This window comes from Mus musculus, chromosome 2 (genome assembly GCF_000001635.26).
Source record: "Mus musculus strain C57BL/6J chromosome 2, GRCm38.p6 C57BL/6J".
In the NCBI taxonomy this organism is placed as follows: Eukaryota; Metazoa; Chordata; class Mammalia; order Rodentia; family Muridae; genus Mus; species Mus musculus.
In genome coordinates, this window is record NC_000068.7 from 102,851,792 (window position 1) to 102,869,234 (window position 17,443).

The 17,443-nt window shown below is 41.5% G+C and overlaps 1 protein-coding gene across 11 annotated transcripts in view; it reads right to left on the bottom strand.

The window, feature by feature from the left end:
* Positions 1 to 17,443, bottom strand: part of Cd44 (CD44 antigen) — a 90,529-nt gene that overhangs the window by 40,651 nt on the left and 32,435 nt on the right. For all 11 annotated transcript variants that reach the window (XM_006498649.2, XM_006498647.2, XM_006498645.2 and 8 more), the window contains exons 2-5: positions 13,490 to 13,655; positions 9,769 to 9,905; positions 4,108 to 4,176; positions 1,224 to 1,445 (exon numbers count right to left, since the gene is read on the bottom strand). In XM_006498649.2, coding sequence (XP_006498712.1) covers positions 1,224 to 1,445; positions 4,108 to 4,176; positions 9,769 to 9,905; positions 13,490 to 13,655 — 594 coding nt within the window. The remainder of the gene's footprint in view (positions 1 to 1,223; positions 1,446 to 4,107; positions 4,177 to 9,768; positions 9,906 to 13,489; positions 13,656 to 17,443) is intronic.

Sequence of the window (17,443 nt, forward strand, 5' to 3'; positions counted from 1 at the left end):
TCAAAAAACTCTGGTCCTCATGTGCTTGCCTGGCAAGCACTTTACCCATTGAGCTATCCCCGAACCCCCGGAATCTGATGGGGGATTCTTTTTTATTTTTTGGAAAGGCTTCAAACAATTTCCTGAGAATGACTGGAATCCTGCACCCGTTCATATCAGCCTTCCCCCTCACTCAGCAACCTGATAACAGAAATCTAAAACACTGTTAAGTGAGTTCAGCTTGCTTCAGAGTGCTATGGAGGCTTCCTGGCTTCTGGGTGACAAGGGCCCTATCTTGTATATTCCCAAGCCAGTACGTTCCTGCCAAACGGTGAAAAAGCCAGAGTTCCACCCCTCTGAGTTTCAGCCAGGAAATGTGAAAATCCACACCATACTAGGAGGCTCAGTGAAGGCTTAGCTGCCCTTTTTGGGTGTGAATAATTCTCCACAGAAGGAGCCCGGCCATCTAAAACCTCATTCTAAAACAAACCATAGAGGAAGTGCAGAGAGGGAAGTGGAGGAGATAAAAATCTCTGAGCACCTTCCTAACAGAGCTCATCTGCACAAACCTGCAGCCACTCAATGCTGCATGGGCTGCCTCCCCTGCCATTGCCCACAGATACCTAATGCTCTTGCATTAGGGTCTTCCCCCACAAACTGCAATCCAGAACTCTACAGCAACAGAAGGTGATCAGAAAACCCCTCACTCTTGCTTCCTTTGGCGGGGGGGGGGGGGGGAGCATGGTTTGAAAATTAGGGTTAAGAATATGGATATTACACAATCAGAATCCTAAGAATGGATCCTTTAAGGCACTGATGGAGCATACACTCTACAGTCCTGACTTTAAGAGAACAGTTTTCTCTTAAAGAAAATGGCAAATGACAAGAATAAAACAAGCAACACCACAAATTATTTCTGTAACAGGTCGGAGGCACTGTTAAATCCTTAGGAGCAAGAGAAAATCGGCACCTTCCTGAGGAAACCCTGCCAATATGGCATTCCTTATCCCAAGGTAAGAGGTTCAGAGGTGAAGATGGTGGGGATCTGAAGGGGAGTAGAAGCCATGGCACAATGACCAGGAACACTGACAGGAACAAGAGCTGGACTCCCTAAATGATCTCACCCACAGCTAGATGTCTAGAGATGGCAGAAAACAGACCCTGGGGTGTGCGTTACTCAGGAAGGCCGTTGGCATTCTGTCAAAGAACTGCTAGAGGAAAACCCAGGATGCCATTCTCCTTACTGGTGGCCAAGGTGCTCCGGATAAAGAAGGAGTCATCCTGATCTCCAGTAGGCTGTTCAGTAGGAAGGTAGGTGTGCAAAATGTAGCTTTCTGGGGTGCTCTTCTCGATGGTGGAGCCGCTGCTGACATCGTCATCTATAATGTTTGAAGCATCGATGTCTTCTTGGTGTGTTCTATACTCGCCCTTCTTGCTGTAGCGAGTACCATCACGGTTGACAATAGCTGAAGGAGATACAGACACACCTTTAGAAATTCATAGCTGATATATCTTGAGTATAGGAAAGATAATGGATTGTCCTATAACATGACATTAAAGCTACTTTCTTTTTGCTTTAAAAAGAAATCTGTCTGTCTAATGCTCATATAGAGTGTGTGAGATGTTGAAATAGTCCACCCCCTTCACCCACATACTCTAGAAATGAGGAGAAAGTTGAAGTACTGGGAAGTCCCCACATTTAAATCTGAGTTTCGAATAGCTTTAGACAAGGTAAGCCTGTGAGCTTCAGTTTCTTCCTTAGTAAAGGAATGGTCCAGCCTTCTGGATGGGGTTGTCATGCGCTGCACATGATTCACTGTCATTAGCACTCAACATAGTAAGTGGTCAAAATAAGAAGAGGCTCAATAAGTGATGCTTCTCCCACCCTATATCGTCCCTGAAATATGTGTACATTTTGTTACTCTTGATTCCATCCCAACCCAGGAAGGATTTGAAATAGTAGTCACATAGCCTCCACAAAAAAAGGCATATATTTGCAATCCTTTAGAAAGATTCTTTTTAAAAGGTAACTTTTGTCAGTTTAATCAAACCCCAATTTCTGGCTAGAAAACTGGTTTGTCTAAATATTGACAGAGCTTCAACCATCCTCAGGGGAATTCAACCTTAAAATTAGCAAATATATATATATATATATATATATATATATAGTTTAATAAGAATCTTTAGTTTAATAAGAAAGTGACCAGAATGAACCAGAGGAGAAAAAGTAAAAATGAAATCAAATTCATTATCCATCCTTAAAACACATTTTCTGCCTTGATCCTCAGCCATTTGCTGCACACAGCTACTTATGTGTACTTTGCTGGAAACTGTTTCCTGCTGAATTGCATGTGTGGTACCAAGGATCCTTTGTTTCACTTACCTAGCTTAAATGAAACTTTCAGTTGGAAAAATGTCAACGTCTCAGTTACTCTGAACATCTAGCCAAGGCAATTTAAATTGTCTTATCATTTAAAGAATATTTACTTAATGTTTGTGAGTATATTCTATATGAATTTATATGTACCATGTGTGTGTAGGAGCCCACAGAGGCTGGAAGAGTGTGTTAGATTTTCTTGAACTGGAGTTATAGGCAGTTGTGGGCATCTGTGTTGGTGCTGGGAACTGAACCCAGGCTGTATGCAAACACAACTAATACTTTTAAAACTAAGACATCTTTCCAACCCCCAGATAATTTATAAAGAATGGAGGTTTGTTTAGATTATGGCCCTGGAGTCTAGGCTGAGACGCCAAGAACAGTGTCTGATAGGGACCTGCTGTGGGTCCCACTCGCTGCATCCTGTGGCCAAGGGCATCACATGGAGACACAGCAAGTGAGCCAGCTCAGGCCTCTCTTCCTTGCCCTATAAACCTACTGATATCATCAGGCTTCATCCTCTTTACTCCATCCAGTCCTAACTACTTCTCAAGGACCTCAATTCCATTTACTCTTAATGTGTGACATTGGGAGTTAAGTTTCTGTCACATGAATTCTTGGTGGGTGCAAGGCGGAGGGGTGGAAGTGACATATATTCAAACCATGTTATCGATAAAACTTCCGTAAATCTGGACTTTGGAGGAAATTTTTAGAAACCATGGAAACTGAGCATTCCTTAAGCATCTGATATGGGCCAGGCATGCATGAGACACATTAGAGTTGTATGATCATTCTTACATGTTGTATCATTATACATAAGAGAAGAGTGAAGCTTAGGGAAAGTTGATGCTCTAATATCACATGGTAGTTGTTGGGATGTGAAGCATTCTGTGGCTGCCACAGGCACAGGCCAAGTGAAAGGCTGGATTTACACAGTCTGGGAAGGCATCCCACTACTGCTGCGCCTATGTCCACACCCTCTGTTGGGGGCTGGCTCCAAGGAAGCAGAAGCGGAAATCAGCTTTTTCTAACATTGTTCTTCTTCCCAACAAGAGGGGGCACAGAAGCAAAAATCTCTAAGGTTTTATAAGGTTACCTGCTGGAAAGCTCTGAGGAAGGTTTCCCATCTTCTAAGCACATGTAATTTTCTACAGATGATCAGAGGTGGGTGTGGCACAAATGTTATTGAAACACACATCAGGAAGCCTGTGTCTTTCATAGCATGTACATCAGTTATACATGCAGGGAATTCCCAAGTGGAATTCTCTACCTATTAGACTGCTTTACTCTCTCTTAGACAGAGCACAGCTCAGGTCTTCTACAGCTATAGATTGAAAATATTATTTACTTTTTCTTGCCCTTTAAATTGATTTTTAAGGTTGCCCTCAATTTATTACAAGTGATGTTGGTTGTCCATTTGTAATCTCTTTTGAAAAACAAATGTATTTTAAGTAGGAGAGAGGAAACCACAAGAAAAAAATCAAGTAAATGATAGTGCTGTGGAATACACGGATGGGTTTGCAAAATATGGATGTGGGTTTCAAATGACTGATGTTTTAGGAATGGGGTATAGGGTAAATCAGAGTACAGTTTCAAGCCAGAATTGAAAAGGGAAATGGGATGTGTAATCACAGCTGTTCTTCCCTTAAGGATACAACTTAATAGCCTATGCAAATATTAGTAATAGAGAACAAGTCAGATGCCTTCTTCAGGAACAAGACAGATCACCAGAAACAAGAGGAGGTACATACTTATGGTAACCGGTCCATCGAAGGAATTGGGTAGGTCTGTGACTGATGTACAGTCTTCTTCAGGAGGGGCTGTGAGGAAGGAAAACAAAGATATGAAATAAAAATAAATAATTTTTTAAAAACTTCACAGATTATGTCCTATTAAGTCAGTTAAACTAACATTTACTCTAATTGTCCTAAATAACTTTTTTCCCTGAAATTTGGTAAATCCAAAAGGGACACACCTTTGTAATGTGCTTTTACAATCTTATTTAACTTCAAAAGTTTCAATAATCTTACTATTCCCACCCCAGCAACTTCATTCATTAAGAAAAGCATGCATTCTAGGTCAGGTGTGTTGACACTTGCAATCCCGGAGCTGGCAAAACACACTGGGCTATCCCAGGACTGTGGGAGGCAGGCATTCTGTGCCTGCACTGTAGCAAGTCTGATGTTTCATGTTTAATTAGAAATAATAAAGACATAGGCCATTCTCTAATTAAGTATACCATTAGAGAGAATTCTAAAACTCTTTTCAATTAAAAAAGACACGTATAATCATTGTGAAAATAAGTTAAAATGAAGGCATGTATAGACGATCAAGAAAAATAATTTATAATCCCAGATATAAACTTGGGTGATGAGAAGCTGGTGAACACATAGAATTGACATGAACATTGAAAGACTCTGAAGATTAAAACATTACCAATGGATTTACCTGGTAATCAAAATCTTTAGTAAGTAACAAATTCCTAGTTTTATATTAAAAGATTAATAGCTTCATTAGTTTGGCTAATATTTATGAGTGCCTTCTCAATGTGCAGGGCTTCTCAGTTGTCCAGCTAGGGCTGGCCACCTTTGACATGGCTACTCATGCTGTCTTAACATATATCATTTGGCTCCTTTTTTCTTGTCTTCTATTTATCTTCTACCCCGATTCTTTCGCTATGATTTGGGCTAGCTGGTCACCCACAGGTGTTTTTTGTAGACTTATGGCCAGTACTGCCTGATACCATCAGAAGCCAGGACCTGTGTACTACCTTTCATGTTATTTCCTAAATCCTAAGATCAGACAATGTGACTTAACTACAACCTCAGTCATGCCCTGATGCTTGGTGCCCATCAGTGACTACAGAGCTTTCAAACCCAGAGAGCTACAAGGTGTTTTTGTTTTAATGTGAGGGTTGGTTCCATTTGTGTGCTATAGGGATCCCCCCTTGTTTGTTTTTTACACAGGCTGCCCTTACTCTTATAGTTATCCTGCCTCAGCCTCTTGAGGGCTGGGGTTACAAAAGTGTTGCCATCAGACTCAACTGCATAACAACTTTTAGGGTGTGCATTTCCACTAAAACTTTGAATGAGAATTTGTTAGGTTGGTTTCTTCTAGAGTTGCTTTATGACAAGGATGAAAGAAGAAAGAAATTAATTGGTGGGTGGATACATACAGACATGCATGGAGGTTTGGAGGGACAGAGGCAGGCAACTGGCAGACAACTGTCACAAGGAAGGCAGGTCACAAGCATTTTTAAGTTCCCTGTCATACACTGTTGCACACTCAGAACTCAGGCAGAAACAAGTAGTTGGGCAAATAAGTAGTGGTTGCTTATCACTAGCAGCTAAATATAAAGAAACAGTTTTTTTTTTTTAAATCAAGTCAGTTCTTTGAAAACCAAGGATGTGCCAGGTGTAGGCATCCAATAGTAGAAGAGTGGGCTTTAGGAAAAGCACTCTTGCAAAAGTTGCTATGTGAAAATTCATTAAGAGAACCTGTAAATGAACAAGTCACCACCAGCAAGGTGAGAAGTCCATCCCTTCCAGACCAGTACATACCAGCTTTGCATTTCTTCTTCATGTACACCATGATCTTCTCTTGCCCATTTTACTTTGTGGTAATTCATATGATTCTCCTACCCCCCACCTCCTGCTTGCCAGCCCACCACAAAGATGTGTGGACTCTACAAAATGAGTACTAAGTTCATCCGCTTGGGCCAAAATATTGTGAGAGATTCTTCTCATTGTCAAATGAGAAGAAAAGAGAGGAAAGATCTCAATTCTCCAAGAAAGCACATCTAACATGGTAACTCCTAAAACAGTCCACAAATATCAACAGAGGCCTGTGGATAAGCCTGGAAAGAGATGCTCTGAGTAGTGACTAGAAGATCCAAGTTCATCCCCTCTTTCTAAAGGCCACTCAACACATACAGGCCAGGTCATAGAAGAAAAAGGGCAGCCAAAAGATGAACCTGCTCCTATCCCTGATTCTAAGGAATTCACAAGGTCTTAGAAAATAATACTTCTCTAACTCTTTATTCCCTCTTCAAACCCCCTTATTAAAGAGTAAGGACAACGTAAGCTACTGGAGAGATTTGGAGGTATTATTCTTTTTCTTGGGGCTGAGCCAATCTGTGCGATGTTTCTAGTATCCGAATGAGGAGCATCTCCAGAAATGGGCCTGTGAAATTTGCTGGAACAAAGTTGCGGTGGATGCGGCACGTCAACAACACTGAGGCTGGTCTGTCAATGATAAGTGCTCACACAGAGCCCCCTCATGCTCCATTTCACCTATAATTTCATACACTAGTTAAATCTGGCCAGGATGCCAAGATGCACAGTGACCCAAATATGTAGTTACCATATTCATTCATGCTCGTGTCCACTCAAATGACCTCATTAGATGGAGCTTCAGTCTCTTAAGCAAGGCATGGCTGTGAGTATCCCTGAATACAGGGGTTTGTTGAATAAATACTAAACTTGGCTTCCCTGGGGCTGTATTCTCAGAATGGTTGGCTCCTCTGGCTTCAAAGGGCTAAGATAATAACTATTCAGTTTAGGTGCCAAGCTCTGGGTGCCAGCTAGAAAGGGGCTTCCTCCAGGGTTGATACACTGTAGGTGTTCCGTGAATACATTTTCCAACAATCCTCAAATAAATGAGTGAATGCACAAGTCACAAATATAAAGTCTGCTCCTTAATTCCTACCGTAAGAAGAGAATGTGACATCTTAATGAAAGCAAGCTTTAAAACATGATCATGAATTTGTCAGTCATTTGTGTCAATTCACCAGAAGTCACCATGCTCATTCATGTCAAGCCTTAGATACTGAGAGATGAGGCAGGAAAAAACCACAGAGCCTTTTCTTCAAGCTGCCATATTTTTCATTGGGAAGCCATGGAAATACGAGCAGGGTTTTAGCATGTCGAAGTTATCTGCTATGGTATGCATTGCTGCTTCCTCTCCCTGCTGCAGGTTTATGGGTATGCCTTTCCCTGAGATCTTGTGTTTGCAGTCCTTGGGTTAGGTCAAAACTAAGACTCTTTTCAAGACATTCTTGGCAGGGAGCTAGACACTGTCAGCATCTTTAGCTCACTTCATGCTCTGGCATCCAGGATATACAATATGCTTATCCCTAGCCATATTTATCCTCCTCTCTCCTTTCTGTATTTTCTATATTATAGCTTCAAGAAGATTGTTAATTCCTTTAAGACAAGAAACATAGTTTCTGGTTCTTTCTTACCCCCAATAAAATTAGCCCAGTAGTGTGAAGATACTATTGATAAATATCGTCTTTGAACTTAAAGGGAAATTATAAAAGCTTATCAATATGTGGGAAATAGAAAAAAAGGGAAAATGATACATTTTTAAATGTTACTACTTTTAACAGTCATTTGGGTGTGAGGCAGATCTCGAGTACTTCTCTTAGTTTTCAACTGAACTAACACCCGCCTCCCTAAGGAGAAGAGCATTCATCAAGGACCCCTGTGCTAGGGACCGACCTAAACTCACAGGCAACAGGAAGGACAGGAAGAATAGCTGCAGTGGCTGTTTGCTTGGATCACTTCAACTCTTGGCCATAAAACAGTATGTGCTTTTGCCTGCTTCAATTACATTTCTCAGAACCTTAGCTCAAAGTGACACCAACTTGTAAAACTCCCGAGAGTGTGTGGGAACACAGCAGTGCCATTTATTGCATACGTTCACTGGACAAGAGTCAGCAGGAGAAGCAAAACAAGAACCCAAGACTGTGAGCAGCAGGAAGGATTACATCAAGATAAGCCTTTGCCACCTGTCCAATCCCTTCTTTCCTAAACCTTTGCACCAAGATGGAAGAAGTTAGACCCAGGTTACTCTTTGCCTACTTCCTGTTTACCCATTTGAGCTTTGGGTCATGTTACTGAGTATGGAAAGTGTCCTGTATAATTTCGGGTGTACGTTCCCCATTTTGATCAAACTCCATGTGGTTTTTGTTCATATGATAGGGATGGGTAAACTTTCTGTGATATTTTCCCTTGTTTTATGTTTGTGTCTCTCCAATCCCCATACATCCTCGAAATAAATCACTGGGTTCATGTGCTATATTTCAACAACTCAGCCTCAATGCATATATCCTCTTCCCGAAAACTCTTGATTTCACCTCTGAATTCCCACTCTGATCCTCAGTGCTTGTGAAATGATGAGTGGGTGACACTGACACAGCCTGAAGACACTGATGTAATCTCTCCCAGTGCCCTTGATGTCCCATGTTACCTTAAAAGCCCACACAGTTTTTATATCCTACCACCATATTATACTATCTATGGTTTCATGGAGATAAAGTCTTAAGCCAGTTTCCAATCTATTTAACATCTTCCTTCCATTTTTAAGGAAAAATTTCAGTCCTGGAGGATGTGACAAGTTCATCTCAAAGCTTTTCCATTCTAGCCACATAGTTTCAACCCTTCAGGGGAACAGAAGATACAGTTTGCAAACTAAGACGTTTGATTGTTGGCATTTAAAACTTTGACATTTATGGTTTTAATTATTTTCAGATGACTGGAAATTTACAGTTCATAGAATTCTTCGATTGTGTGTGTGTGTGTGTGTGTGTGTGTGTGTGTGTGTGTGTGTGTGTGTGTGTTGGCTTGAATTAGACTTGTAGGCACAACTTCTAAGCTCATGGCTGGAAATGGTTTTGTAGGCAAAGGAGGGAGCCCAGCATGTCTATCTCCCTTTAGCTTTCTTATTCCTAGTGATCTCAGCTGTTGGGTAGGAGGCCTTCAAGAAGGTCAAGAGTCTATCATATCCTTCTTGCCATTTCCCTAACTCCATTTATAAGAATACTCTTAGCTGTTTGGCTTGTACCCTCAAATTATCAATAGATGAGTACTACGTTCCTTTTAAAAAAAATGCTTCGATTTCCCAACACAACAAAGGCTCTAGCTACTCTTCCCTTATACCTCTCTAACTTCATTGCCTGAAACCCTGTCCTCTGACCACTAGGCTTTTGCTCTGTTGAATGTCCTGGTGTTTGTAGGGTAGAATTAAGAAGCCCCTTATGCTGGTTTCACAGGCCTTCCCATCTGCCATTAGCTAACTCCTTTACTCTGATCATGGCTCTCCTAAATAACTCCTCAGATGTACCCTCCCTGTTCACCTCTCAAATAAAAAGCATCCCTAAAGCTTGTGCCTTCCTGTGCACTCTCCATCCTCATGTAAAATAGTTGATATTTAATTATTTATCATCTGCTCTATATGCCTGGCACATTAGTACCATGAACACAGGCTGTTCATGGCTGTTCCTTCTATTGTAGAAACCTTCAGGACTCATTTTGAGTAGGAGCTTCAGAAAGCTCCACCCATGCTTCAACAGAACTGTTGTCAGCCAATGCTCCCACAGGCAACCCCAAAACCATGCACTTGGAACCAACCTGAGGCATTGAAGCAATATGTGTCATAGTGGGAGGTGTTGGACGTGACGAGGATATATACTCCTGTGTGGTTGGCTGCACAGATAGCGTTGGGATGAATCCTCGGAATTACCACATTTCCTTCTATGAACCCATACCTGCCAAGGAAAAACAAGAAGCAATAGACATGAACGTCTGGGATGCCACTTCATAAAACCCCATCAAATGACATTTAATATGGCATAACACTTCTCTGGAAATGTTAGGGGTTCCAACAACTGAATTATGTAATATCCAATAACAACAGCATTGGAGGATGAGAGAGATGAAGACGGACAGAGGCAAAACTAGTTTCTTTAAAGGCTGGAGATTTTTGTTGTTTTTAGATAATTCTTTTAAAGGTCCACAAATACAAAACAATAGTCCCATATAAAATGTAAGGTCAGCAATGTTCTTAAAGGCATCAAGAAGCCTAAGTTACAGAAGAAAAAAGTTACACTGTAAGACTTGACACCAAATTAGCTTTATATTTTTCAAAAATGACATAAAATGACCCAATCTCCCAAGATAACAAGTGAATTGGCCTTCCGTTCAGTCTAAGACTCCAGACCTGTCTTATTGCCCATTCTCCTCTTCTTTCCTGTTCTTGCCTTCTCCCTCGAGACTCATTTTTTACCCCACTATCGCCAGCATGAAGCCTTGCTCCTGTGCTGAGCACATGGCGTGTCTGGCTTTGTGACCATCCAAGACCCATGGAGATAAATTTGCTATCCTTGAGCTGAGAGCAACAGCAATTACAGAAGTGGATGGCAGTGGCTCACTTAACAAAGCTCTCAAGAGAGTAACACACTATCCACTCCCACACCCATCTAGGTGATTCTGAGAGCCATTTAGGTCTGGGGGCCTTTTCAGATACAATGCATATTACCACCACCCTCAGAAGCACCCTAGTGGCCATATAACAGAAATATAAAATGTCTCAAGACATGGATATGGACTGAGAAAATGTTACTTGAATGGAAAAGGGTGTATGACATCAAGAGAGCAAAGAGGGAGATGCTAAATTAGCAGGGTTTGAGACATGTTGTGCAAGCTCAAACGCAGCATCTTTTCCTTCTTTTACCCTCTTCTGCAGGGACAACAGAACAGACCCCAGCACCCTGCAAGACCCGTGACAATGAGCATGACTTGGAAGCTCCTAAGCATAAAGTCTCTCATTATGTGGGTGTTGCAATGGAAGCTGAATGACTAATTCCCCGTCCAAACGGACAGACTGATTTCCCAGAGTCTCTTTAGCTCAGTGGTGGGAGGGCACACAATTAAACGTTAATAAGTTCTCATGGACCTGAGAGTTGCCACTAAACAGGGTGGGGCAGACAAGACAGAAGTCGTTGCTGAGGCTTTGGCTGAACCTGTGAGACGATCCCTTCTGGTTTTTGGCAGATATCAGATTCCTTAGCTACCTCAGGGAAATTATGAAAGTGAGTTTTGAAACACTTAATACCAGTTATGGGTGCGATGACAGATTTCTGCAGCAGAGGTTTTTTTCTGCTTATTTTCTAAATAATACTCAACAGTGAAATTACTCTTTACCTTGCCCCTCCACATCATGTTGGAAAATTGTGTATATATATATATATATATATATATATATATATATGCATATATATATATACACATATATATATGTGTGTGTGTGTGTGTGTATTATTGTGATTTTTTTCACTATATCATTCTACCTGTCACTTATATGTGCATGTTCTATACATGAGTTGGGGACATTAAAATTCCTATAAGTATATATGGCCTTAGTGAGTGACTGTCAACAGGAGGAAAGACAAGTCCTTGCATCCTCTCCCTTTATCCTCTGTCCCTTGGGAGGACTTAGTCATTATGTTCAGACTGATCACAGCAGACTGTGACTCGTCTAAGTATAAGCAGTGTATCCATGACAAGCTGTGGGGCTCGGCTGCTTCCTCTACAAAATGTCTTAGAAATAAACAGGGCAGTTTAAGGATTAAGGTAAAGGATGCCTTTGGCATTATCCTGGCAGCTTAATATTCTGTATTTTTTCCCTCTAGCTCTCAACAGGTAAAACAAACAAACAAACCAAAAACAAAACAAAACAAAACAAAACAAAAAAACCCTCTATTTCAAAAGTATGTCTTAACTGCATTTCACAACCATAGACCAGCTTCCTAAAAACACTTTCTTAACACAGCGACCTAGTCAGACCACATTGTAAAGCATAGCCTTAGGAGTAGGTTTTGTTAACTGGCCATCCTTCATGAAGCTAATGAGTCACAACCTATAGCTGCAGAGCCATCACACCTTCATTAACATCCCTCAGACTTAGCTCTGGACAGTTACAGACAGATGCCTAGCTAGCGCTACTCAAGAGAACACTCTTAAACAATGGAAATAGTCTCTACCCTAAGCCATGCCGTTTGATACGGCAGCTACCAGGCAATTGAAACTCAGCTAGTGCCATCAAAGAACTCATTTTCATATAACCTACTTTTAATTAACTTAAATATAATGCACCATGTGTGGCTCATGGTTACTATATTAGGCAGAGCAAGAGTCTCAGTTGCCATTCAAGTGGTGGGTGCCTGAGTCTGTAACTAAGGGCTGGGGACAGATGCAATTAACTTGCGTTTAATAGCTTGCACGAAGAGGTCTGCACTAGACTTTCTAAAAGCATTGTTCGCATGTGTGTGGGAACACATGTGGGCTTAGCCGCAGGAAGGGAGCTACAGTGCCTAAGCTATGGGCTGGGGTGGGCATTCAGAGCCCTTATGAAAACTATCTAATTCTTCTGGGGAACTCAAACCACACTAATTACTCAATTGAAGTTGTCACTAAGCCCCTCTTCATGCATACCACTGACCACAAAAAAGTACACACACACACACACACACACACATACACACTAACACAGTAGTGACAGGAAACAAAATATGTATATGTATAACATATAATATGTATTACTTTATATATTATATGTATTTATATTATATATAGTCTATATAATATATTGGCATAATATATAGTATTATATATACTATTCATTATAATAATAAATAATATAAATTATATATATATACATATATATAAAATGTTCTCTGCCTCTATCAATTATCCTGGAACAAAATGATTTGAGGAAGGTCCTCTGGGAACCTGTGTACCTTGTAAAAGACTTCTCAAGGCTTCTGATAATAACTTTAATGTAATACAGCTTTAAAACTTCCACATCGTTTTACTTAATTTGTCAAACCATAGCAGCATAGAAGCTCAACATAAAAGCTCAGAGAGAGGTGGGGGAGAGAGAGAGAGAGGTTTGAAGAACGTGCTTTGTGTCAAGTCTGCACAGTCAAGACTCTGCCAGCTACCTATTTATCTTAAACACTGTTATTTGGCTTGCATTTTCTTGTGGTTCCTACAGTGATACTGAATGCCTCTTCAAAGCCAGGAGAGTGCTACAGGAGCACATTAGGCCAGAGGGTTGCAACTGATATGACCCTAATGGCTTCCTCTGGCCTCCCTCCCTATGATTCACAAAGGTGTCTTTAGCCGACTTTAAATTCCAGTTGTCATACCGGTTTCAGTTTGACTTGGCCAAATTAATAGGTAGGGCTGCCTCTTTAGGCAAGAACTTATTCAACTGTCAGGGAGGAGCCTTCCAGCCATAAGCGCCGCCCCAACCAGTGGGCTTTTCCCAGTGAAGGTGCTGCTCTCTTACCTGCATGTTTCAAAACCCTTGCTCAGGGCCAACTTCATTTGGTCCATGGTGGGTAAGGTACTGTTGAAAGCCTGGCAGAGGTCAGCTGCCTCAGTCCGGGAGATACTGTAGCGGCCATTTTTCTCCACATGGAATACACCTGCGTAGCGGCAGGTTACATTCAAATCTGTGGGAGGAAACGGAGATGTTAGAGGCTTTTGCATTAATAATTTGCATGAAACTAGATCAATGGTAAGAAGTGCTTGTAAGTGAAGACTTAAAAAAAAAAAAAAAAAAAACCACGCCAGATGGGGCATTGGGAGAAGCCAAACATGCAGCTGGGGTGATGGCTCAGCCAGTGAAGTGCTTGCCTTGTGAGCATGGGAACCTGAGTTTAATCCCTCAAAATCCACCTATAAAAACCTGGGTATGCCCGGAGCTCTTGACTCTAGCTGCATATGTATCAAAAGATGGCCTAGTCGGCCACCACTGGAAAGAGAGGCCCATTGGACTTGCAAACTTTATATGCTCCAGTACAGGGGAACGCCAGGGCCAAAAAGTAGGAGTGGGTGGGTAGGGGAGGGGGGGTATGGGGGACTTTTGGGATAGCATTGGAAATGTAAATGAGGAAAATACCTAATTAAAAAAATAAATAAATAAAAATTAAAAACAAAAAAACAAAAAACCTGGGTATGGTGGCCAGCACTTGCAATATTAGGGTTGGATTAACAGGTAGATCCCATGGGCTCGCAGCCCAACCAGCTTAGCCTTCTTGGTGCGTTCCAGCCCAATAAGTGGCCTTGTGTCTAAAAACAAGGTAGATGACACCTGAGGAATGAAAGCCAATGTTTTTCTCTTGCCTGAACATGCTTGTATGAACAGGCACACAAATGAGAACCTACACACACATGCACACACATGAAAACCAAGTAACAGCACATAGTATCTCACAGTTGAAATCCCACACTTGGGAGGCTGAGGCAGGAGGATCACCTGAGTTCAAGACCAGCCTGGGCTACATGGTGAATCGGGGTCAACTACAGTGTAAGACCTTGTCTCAGAACAACAAAAATCCAAATAAACAACACTACTGACATGGCCTTCAAAATTCACTTTGGCTTTCCAAAGATACATCAAGCTTAAATCTGAGATGTGACATTATAAGGGACCCTCAGATCTGACGTATGATATCATAATGGACCCCATCCTTAAAGTATCTTCGTTAATAATGACTTTTTTAGGCCCATTCTTCAAATTAATATAAAGTCATAGGAAACAGACAAAATAATATCCAAAAGAGTAATAAAGAAACACAAGCCAACTTCTAAGAAAGCTACACACAGAGACACACACACAGACACAGACACACAGAGATACACACACATGCATACCCACACTCTGTTTCCCACCTATTCTTGTATTATGAGCACATTTCCACAATCAACTGGAAATGTGCTCATAATACACATTTCCACAATCAACTGGTGTTACCCCTTGCCTTATCACTTCTAGCACTATACATTCAGCTGCACCCAGAATAAACTTCCTTCTGGTCAAGAACAATGTGATCTGGCTATAGTCTCTCTCCCTCTCTAGCCCGGGAGTTGCTGGCTCTCTTCCAACTACAATTTTCCCTCAATGCCATCAGCCATTCTGAACACCTCAGGCCTGAGAACACAGCCCTGAATTCTCTTCTACATGAAATGCTCTGTCCTCATAGTGGCAGGGATGGTTCAATTATATTCTGAATTGTCACCTCACGACATTTTCTCTCAGCAGTGACGGAGAATGTGCCTGACTCTGGGTCTTGAGACAGAAAGAAGTGGCTTTAACCCAGACTCTGGACCCTCCAAAGCTCAGCATTTACCAACAAGAGAATACAAGGTAAAGAAAGGAGTTGCTGAAGGAAGTGACCATTTCTATCTAGAGCCACATGCTCCACCTGGACCCTGCTTTGTTCTACATTTCATTTCAGAGTGGATCATAGTGGGAGAGGAGGGTTTTTTCCCTAAATTGTTCCTTGATGTCCTGAACTCTTGGGATTCTGTCATCTGTACTCTTAAAAAAAAAAAAAGCTTTGTATATATATTTAAATGTCAAGAAACAGAAGCTGGGGGAAAATAAAGCAACGTGCACAATTCCCCAGCTTTTAGATGGCTGAGGTGGGAACTCCTCTCAGTGTTTTCAATCACCCCACAGTGTTTTGAACCAGCTTCCCATGTGCTGAGAAGATCCTTCACGCTTAGAACAGGGGAGAGCCACACCCAAACAACTGTTTCATGATGACAAAAGTGGGCCCATTATTCTGAAACTGTGCAGGTGACAGCTGCTCGCTTCTAAAGCAGGAAGCAGATTCCGAACAGCGTCAGACAGATGCAAAACCAAGAAAGAAGGCACCCTTAAGAAGGCATGTAAGCCAATATCAGTTGGCTTCTTTTCTTTGGTTTCTGTTTTCAGCAAGCAGGTACCATAAAAACAAACAAACAAAACAAAAAAAAACCAAAAACCACCACCACCAACAACAAAAAAATCATGAAACACTGGAAGCAGACAAATGAAGAAAGGAGGTTTTGTGCAGTTAATTCCTTATCTCTGGGGCCCAGTGTGCTCTCTGCAGGCACTCGTGCAGTTCTTGGCGGGTGAAGCAACAGCACACAGAGGAAGGAAATGCACAAAGTCCCTTTGAAATACTACTTATTTTTACTGACATTTGCAGCTTAGGTTTCAGTTGACCAGTTTCACAAAGGGAAGCTGTCACTCAGAGAGACAGCCCTTCCAGGGCCTCTCCCTGCTCCAGCATACATAAGAAAAGAAAGAAAGAAAGAAAGAAAGAAAGAAAGAAAGAAAGAAAGAAAGAAAGAAAGAAAGAAAGGAAGGAAGGAAGGAAAGAAGGAAGAAAGAAAGAAAGAAAGAAAGAAAGAAAGAAAGAAAGAAAGAAAGAAAGGAAGAAAGAAAGAGAGAGAGGGAGGGAGGAAAGAAAAAAGAGAGAGAGAAAGAAAGAAAGAAAGAAAGAAAGAAAGAAAGAAAGAAAGAAAGAAAGGAAGGAAGGAAGGAAGGAAGGAGGAAAGAAAGAAAGAAAGAAAGAAAGAAAGAAAGAGAGAGAGGGAGGGAGGGAGGAAAGAAAGGAAGAAAGAGAGAGAGAAAGAGAAAGAAAGAAAGAGAGAGAGAAAGAGAAAAAGAGAGAAAGAAAGAGAAAAAAAGAGAAATGTTTGAATCAGCTTCTTGTAGGTAGAGCTGCTAAGGTGACTTCAGTCAGATGCCACCTGCCGGTTCCTGACCCAGGTGGTTGCTGTCAACTCCTGGTTTAAAAATAAAGGCAGAGGCTTGGACAATGGTTGGGAGATGAGAGGCAGTTTCTTTCTTATGAAAATCAATTCTAGCTGGCCACCTGGCAGATTGGATATGCAAATGCAAGAGAACCCAATGCAAGCTGTGACTTTTGAGTAAAGCCCCTCATGTTCCATGTGCAACAACCAATGTGACTTTTAGGATAGTGTGTGGACATGTGGTGGTTATTTGCTAAGTGTCCCTGTAATTGACTCTGTGTGTGCGTGAACCATCAAGGGCAGAAGAAGACAGACAAACTCAGTCTTCACCTTGCTACCTTAGCCAGGGGCCTGACACACTGCCAGCATCTGAAAATGGCTGCTGGGTCAATAAGAAATTCTCAGAAAATATTAAGTACACGCTTGTGCTTATTTTAATCTCGTGAGACAGAATCCAGATCCTAACCCTCATGGCATTTGGACACTTAGGAATTGCAATGATGGTGCCCCAGACATCAAGATCAACTATCATGCTGATAAGCCATCCATCCTCTCTGGGTCACTCTTGCATTAAAATGGGCCAAACCTTGAACTCTGTGTGTCATTTAAGTCCTGGCAATTTATGAAGGCATTCAGACTCTCCAAGAACGATAGCAGAAGTGAGTGCTTGTGTAGATGTCAGGCACTCTTACAAGCATTTTACAAGTGC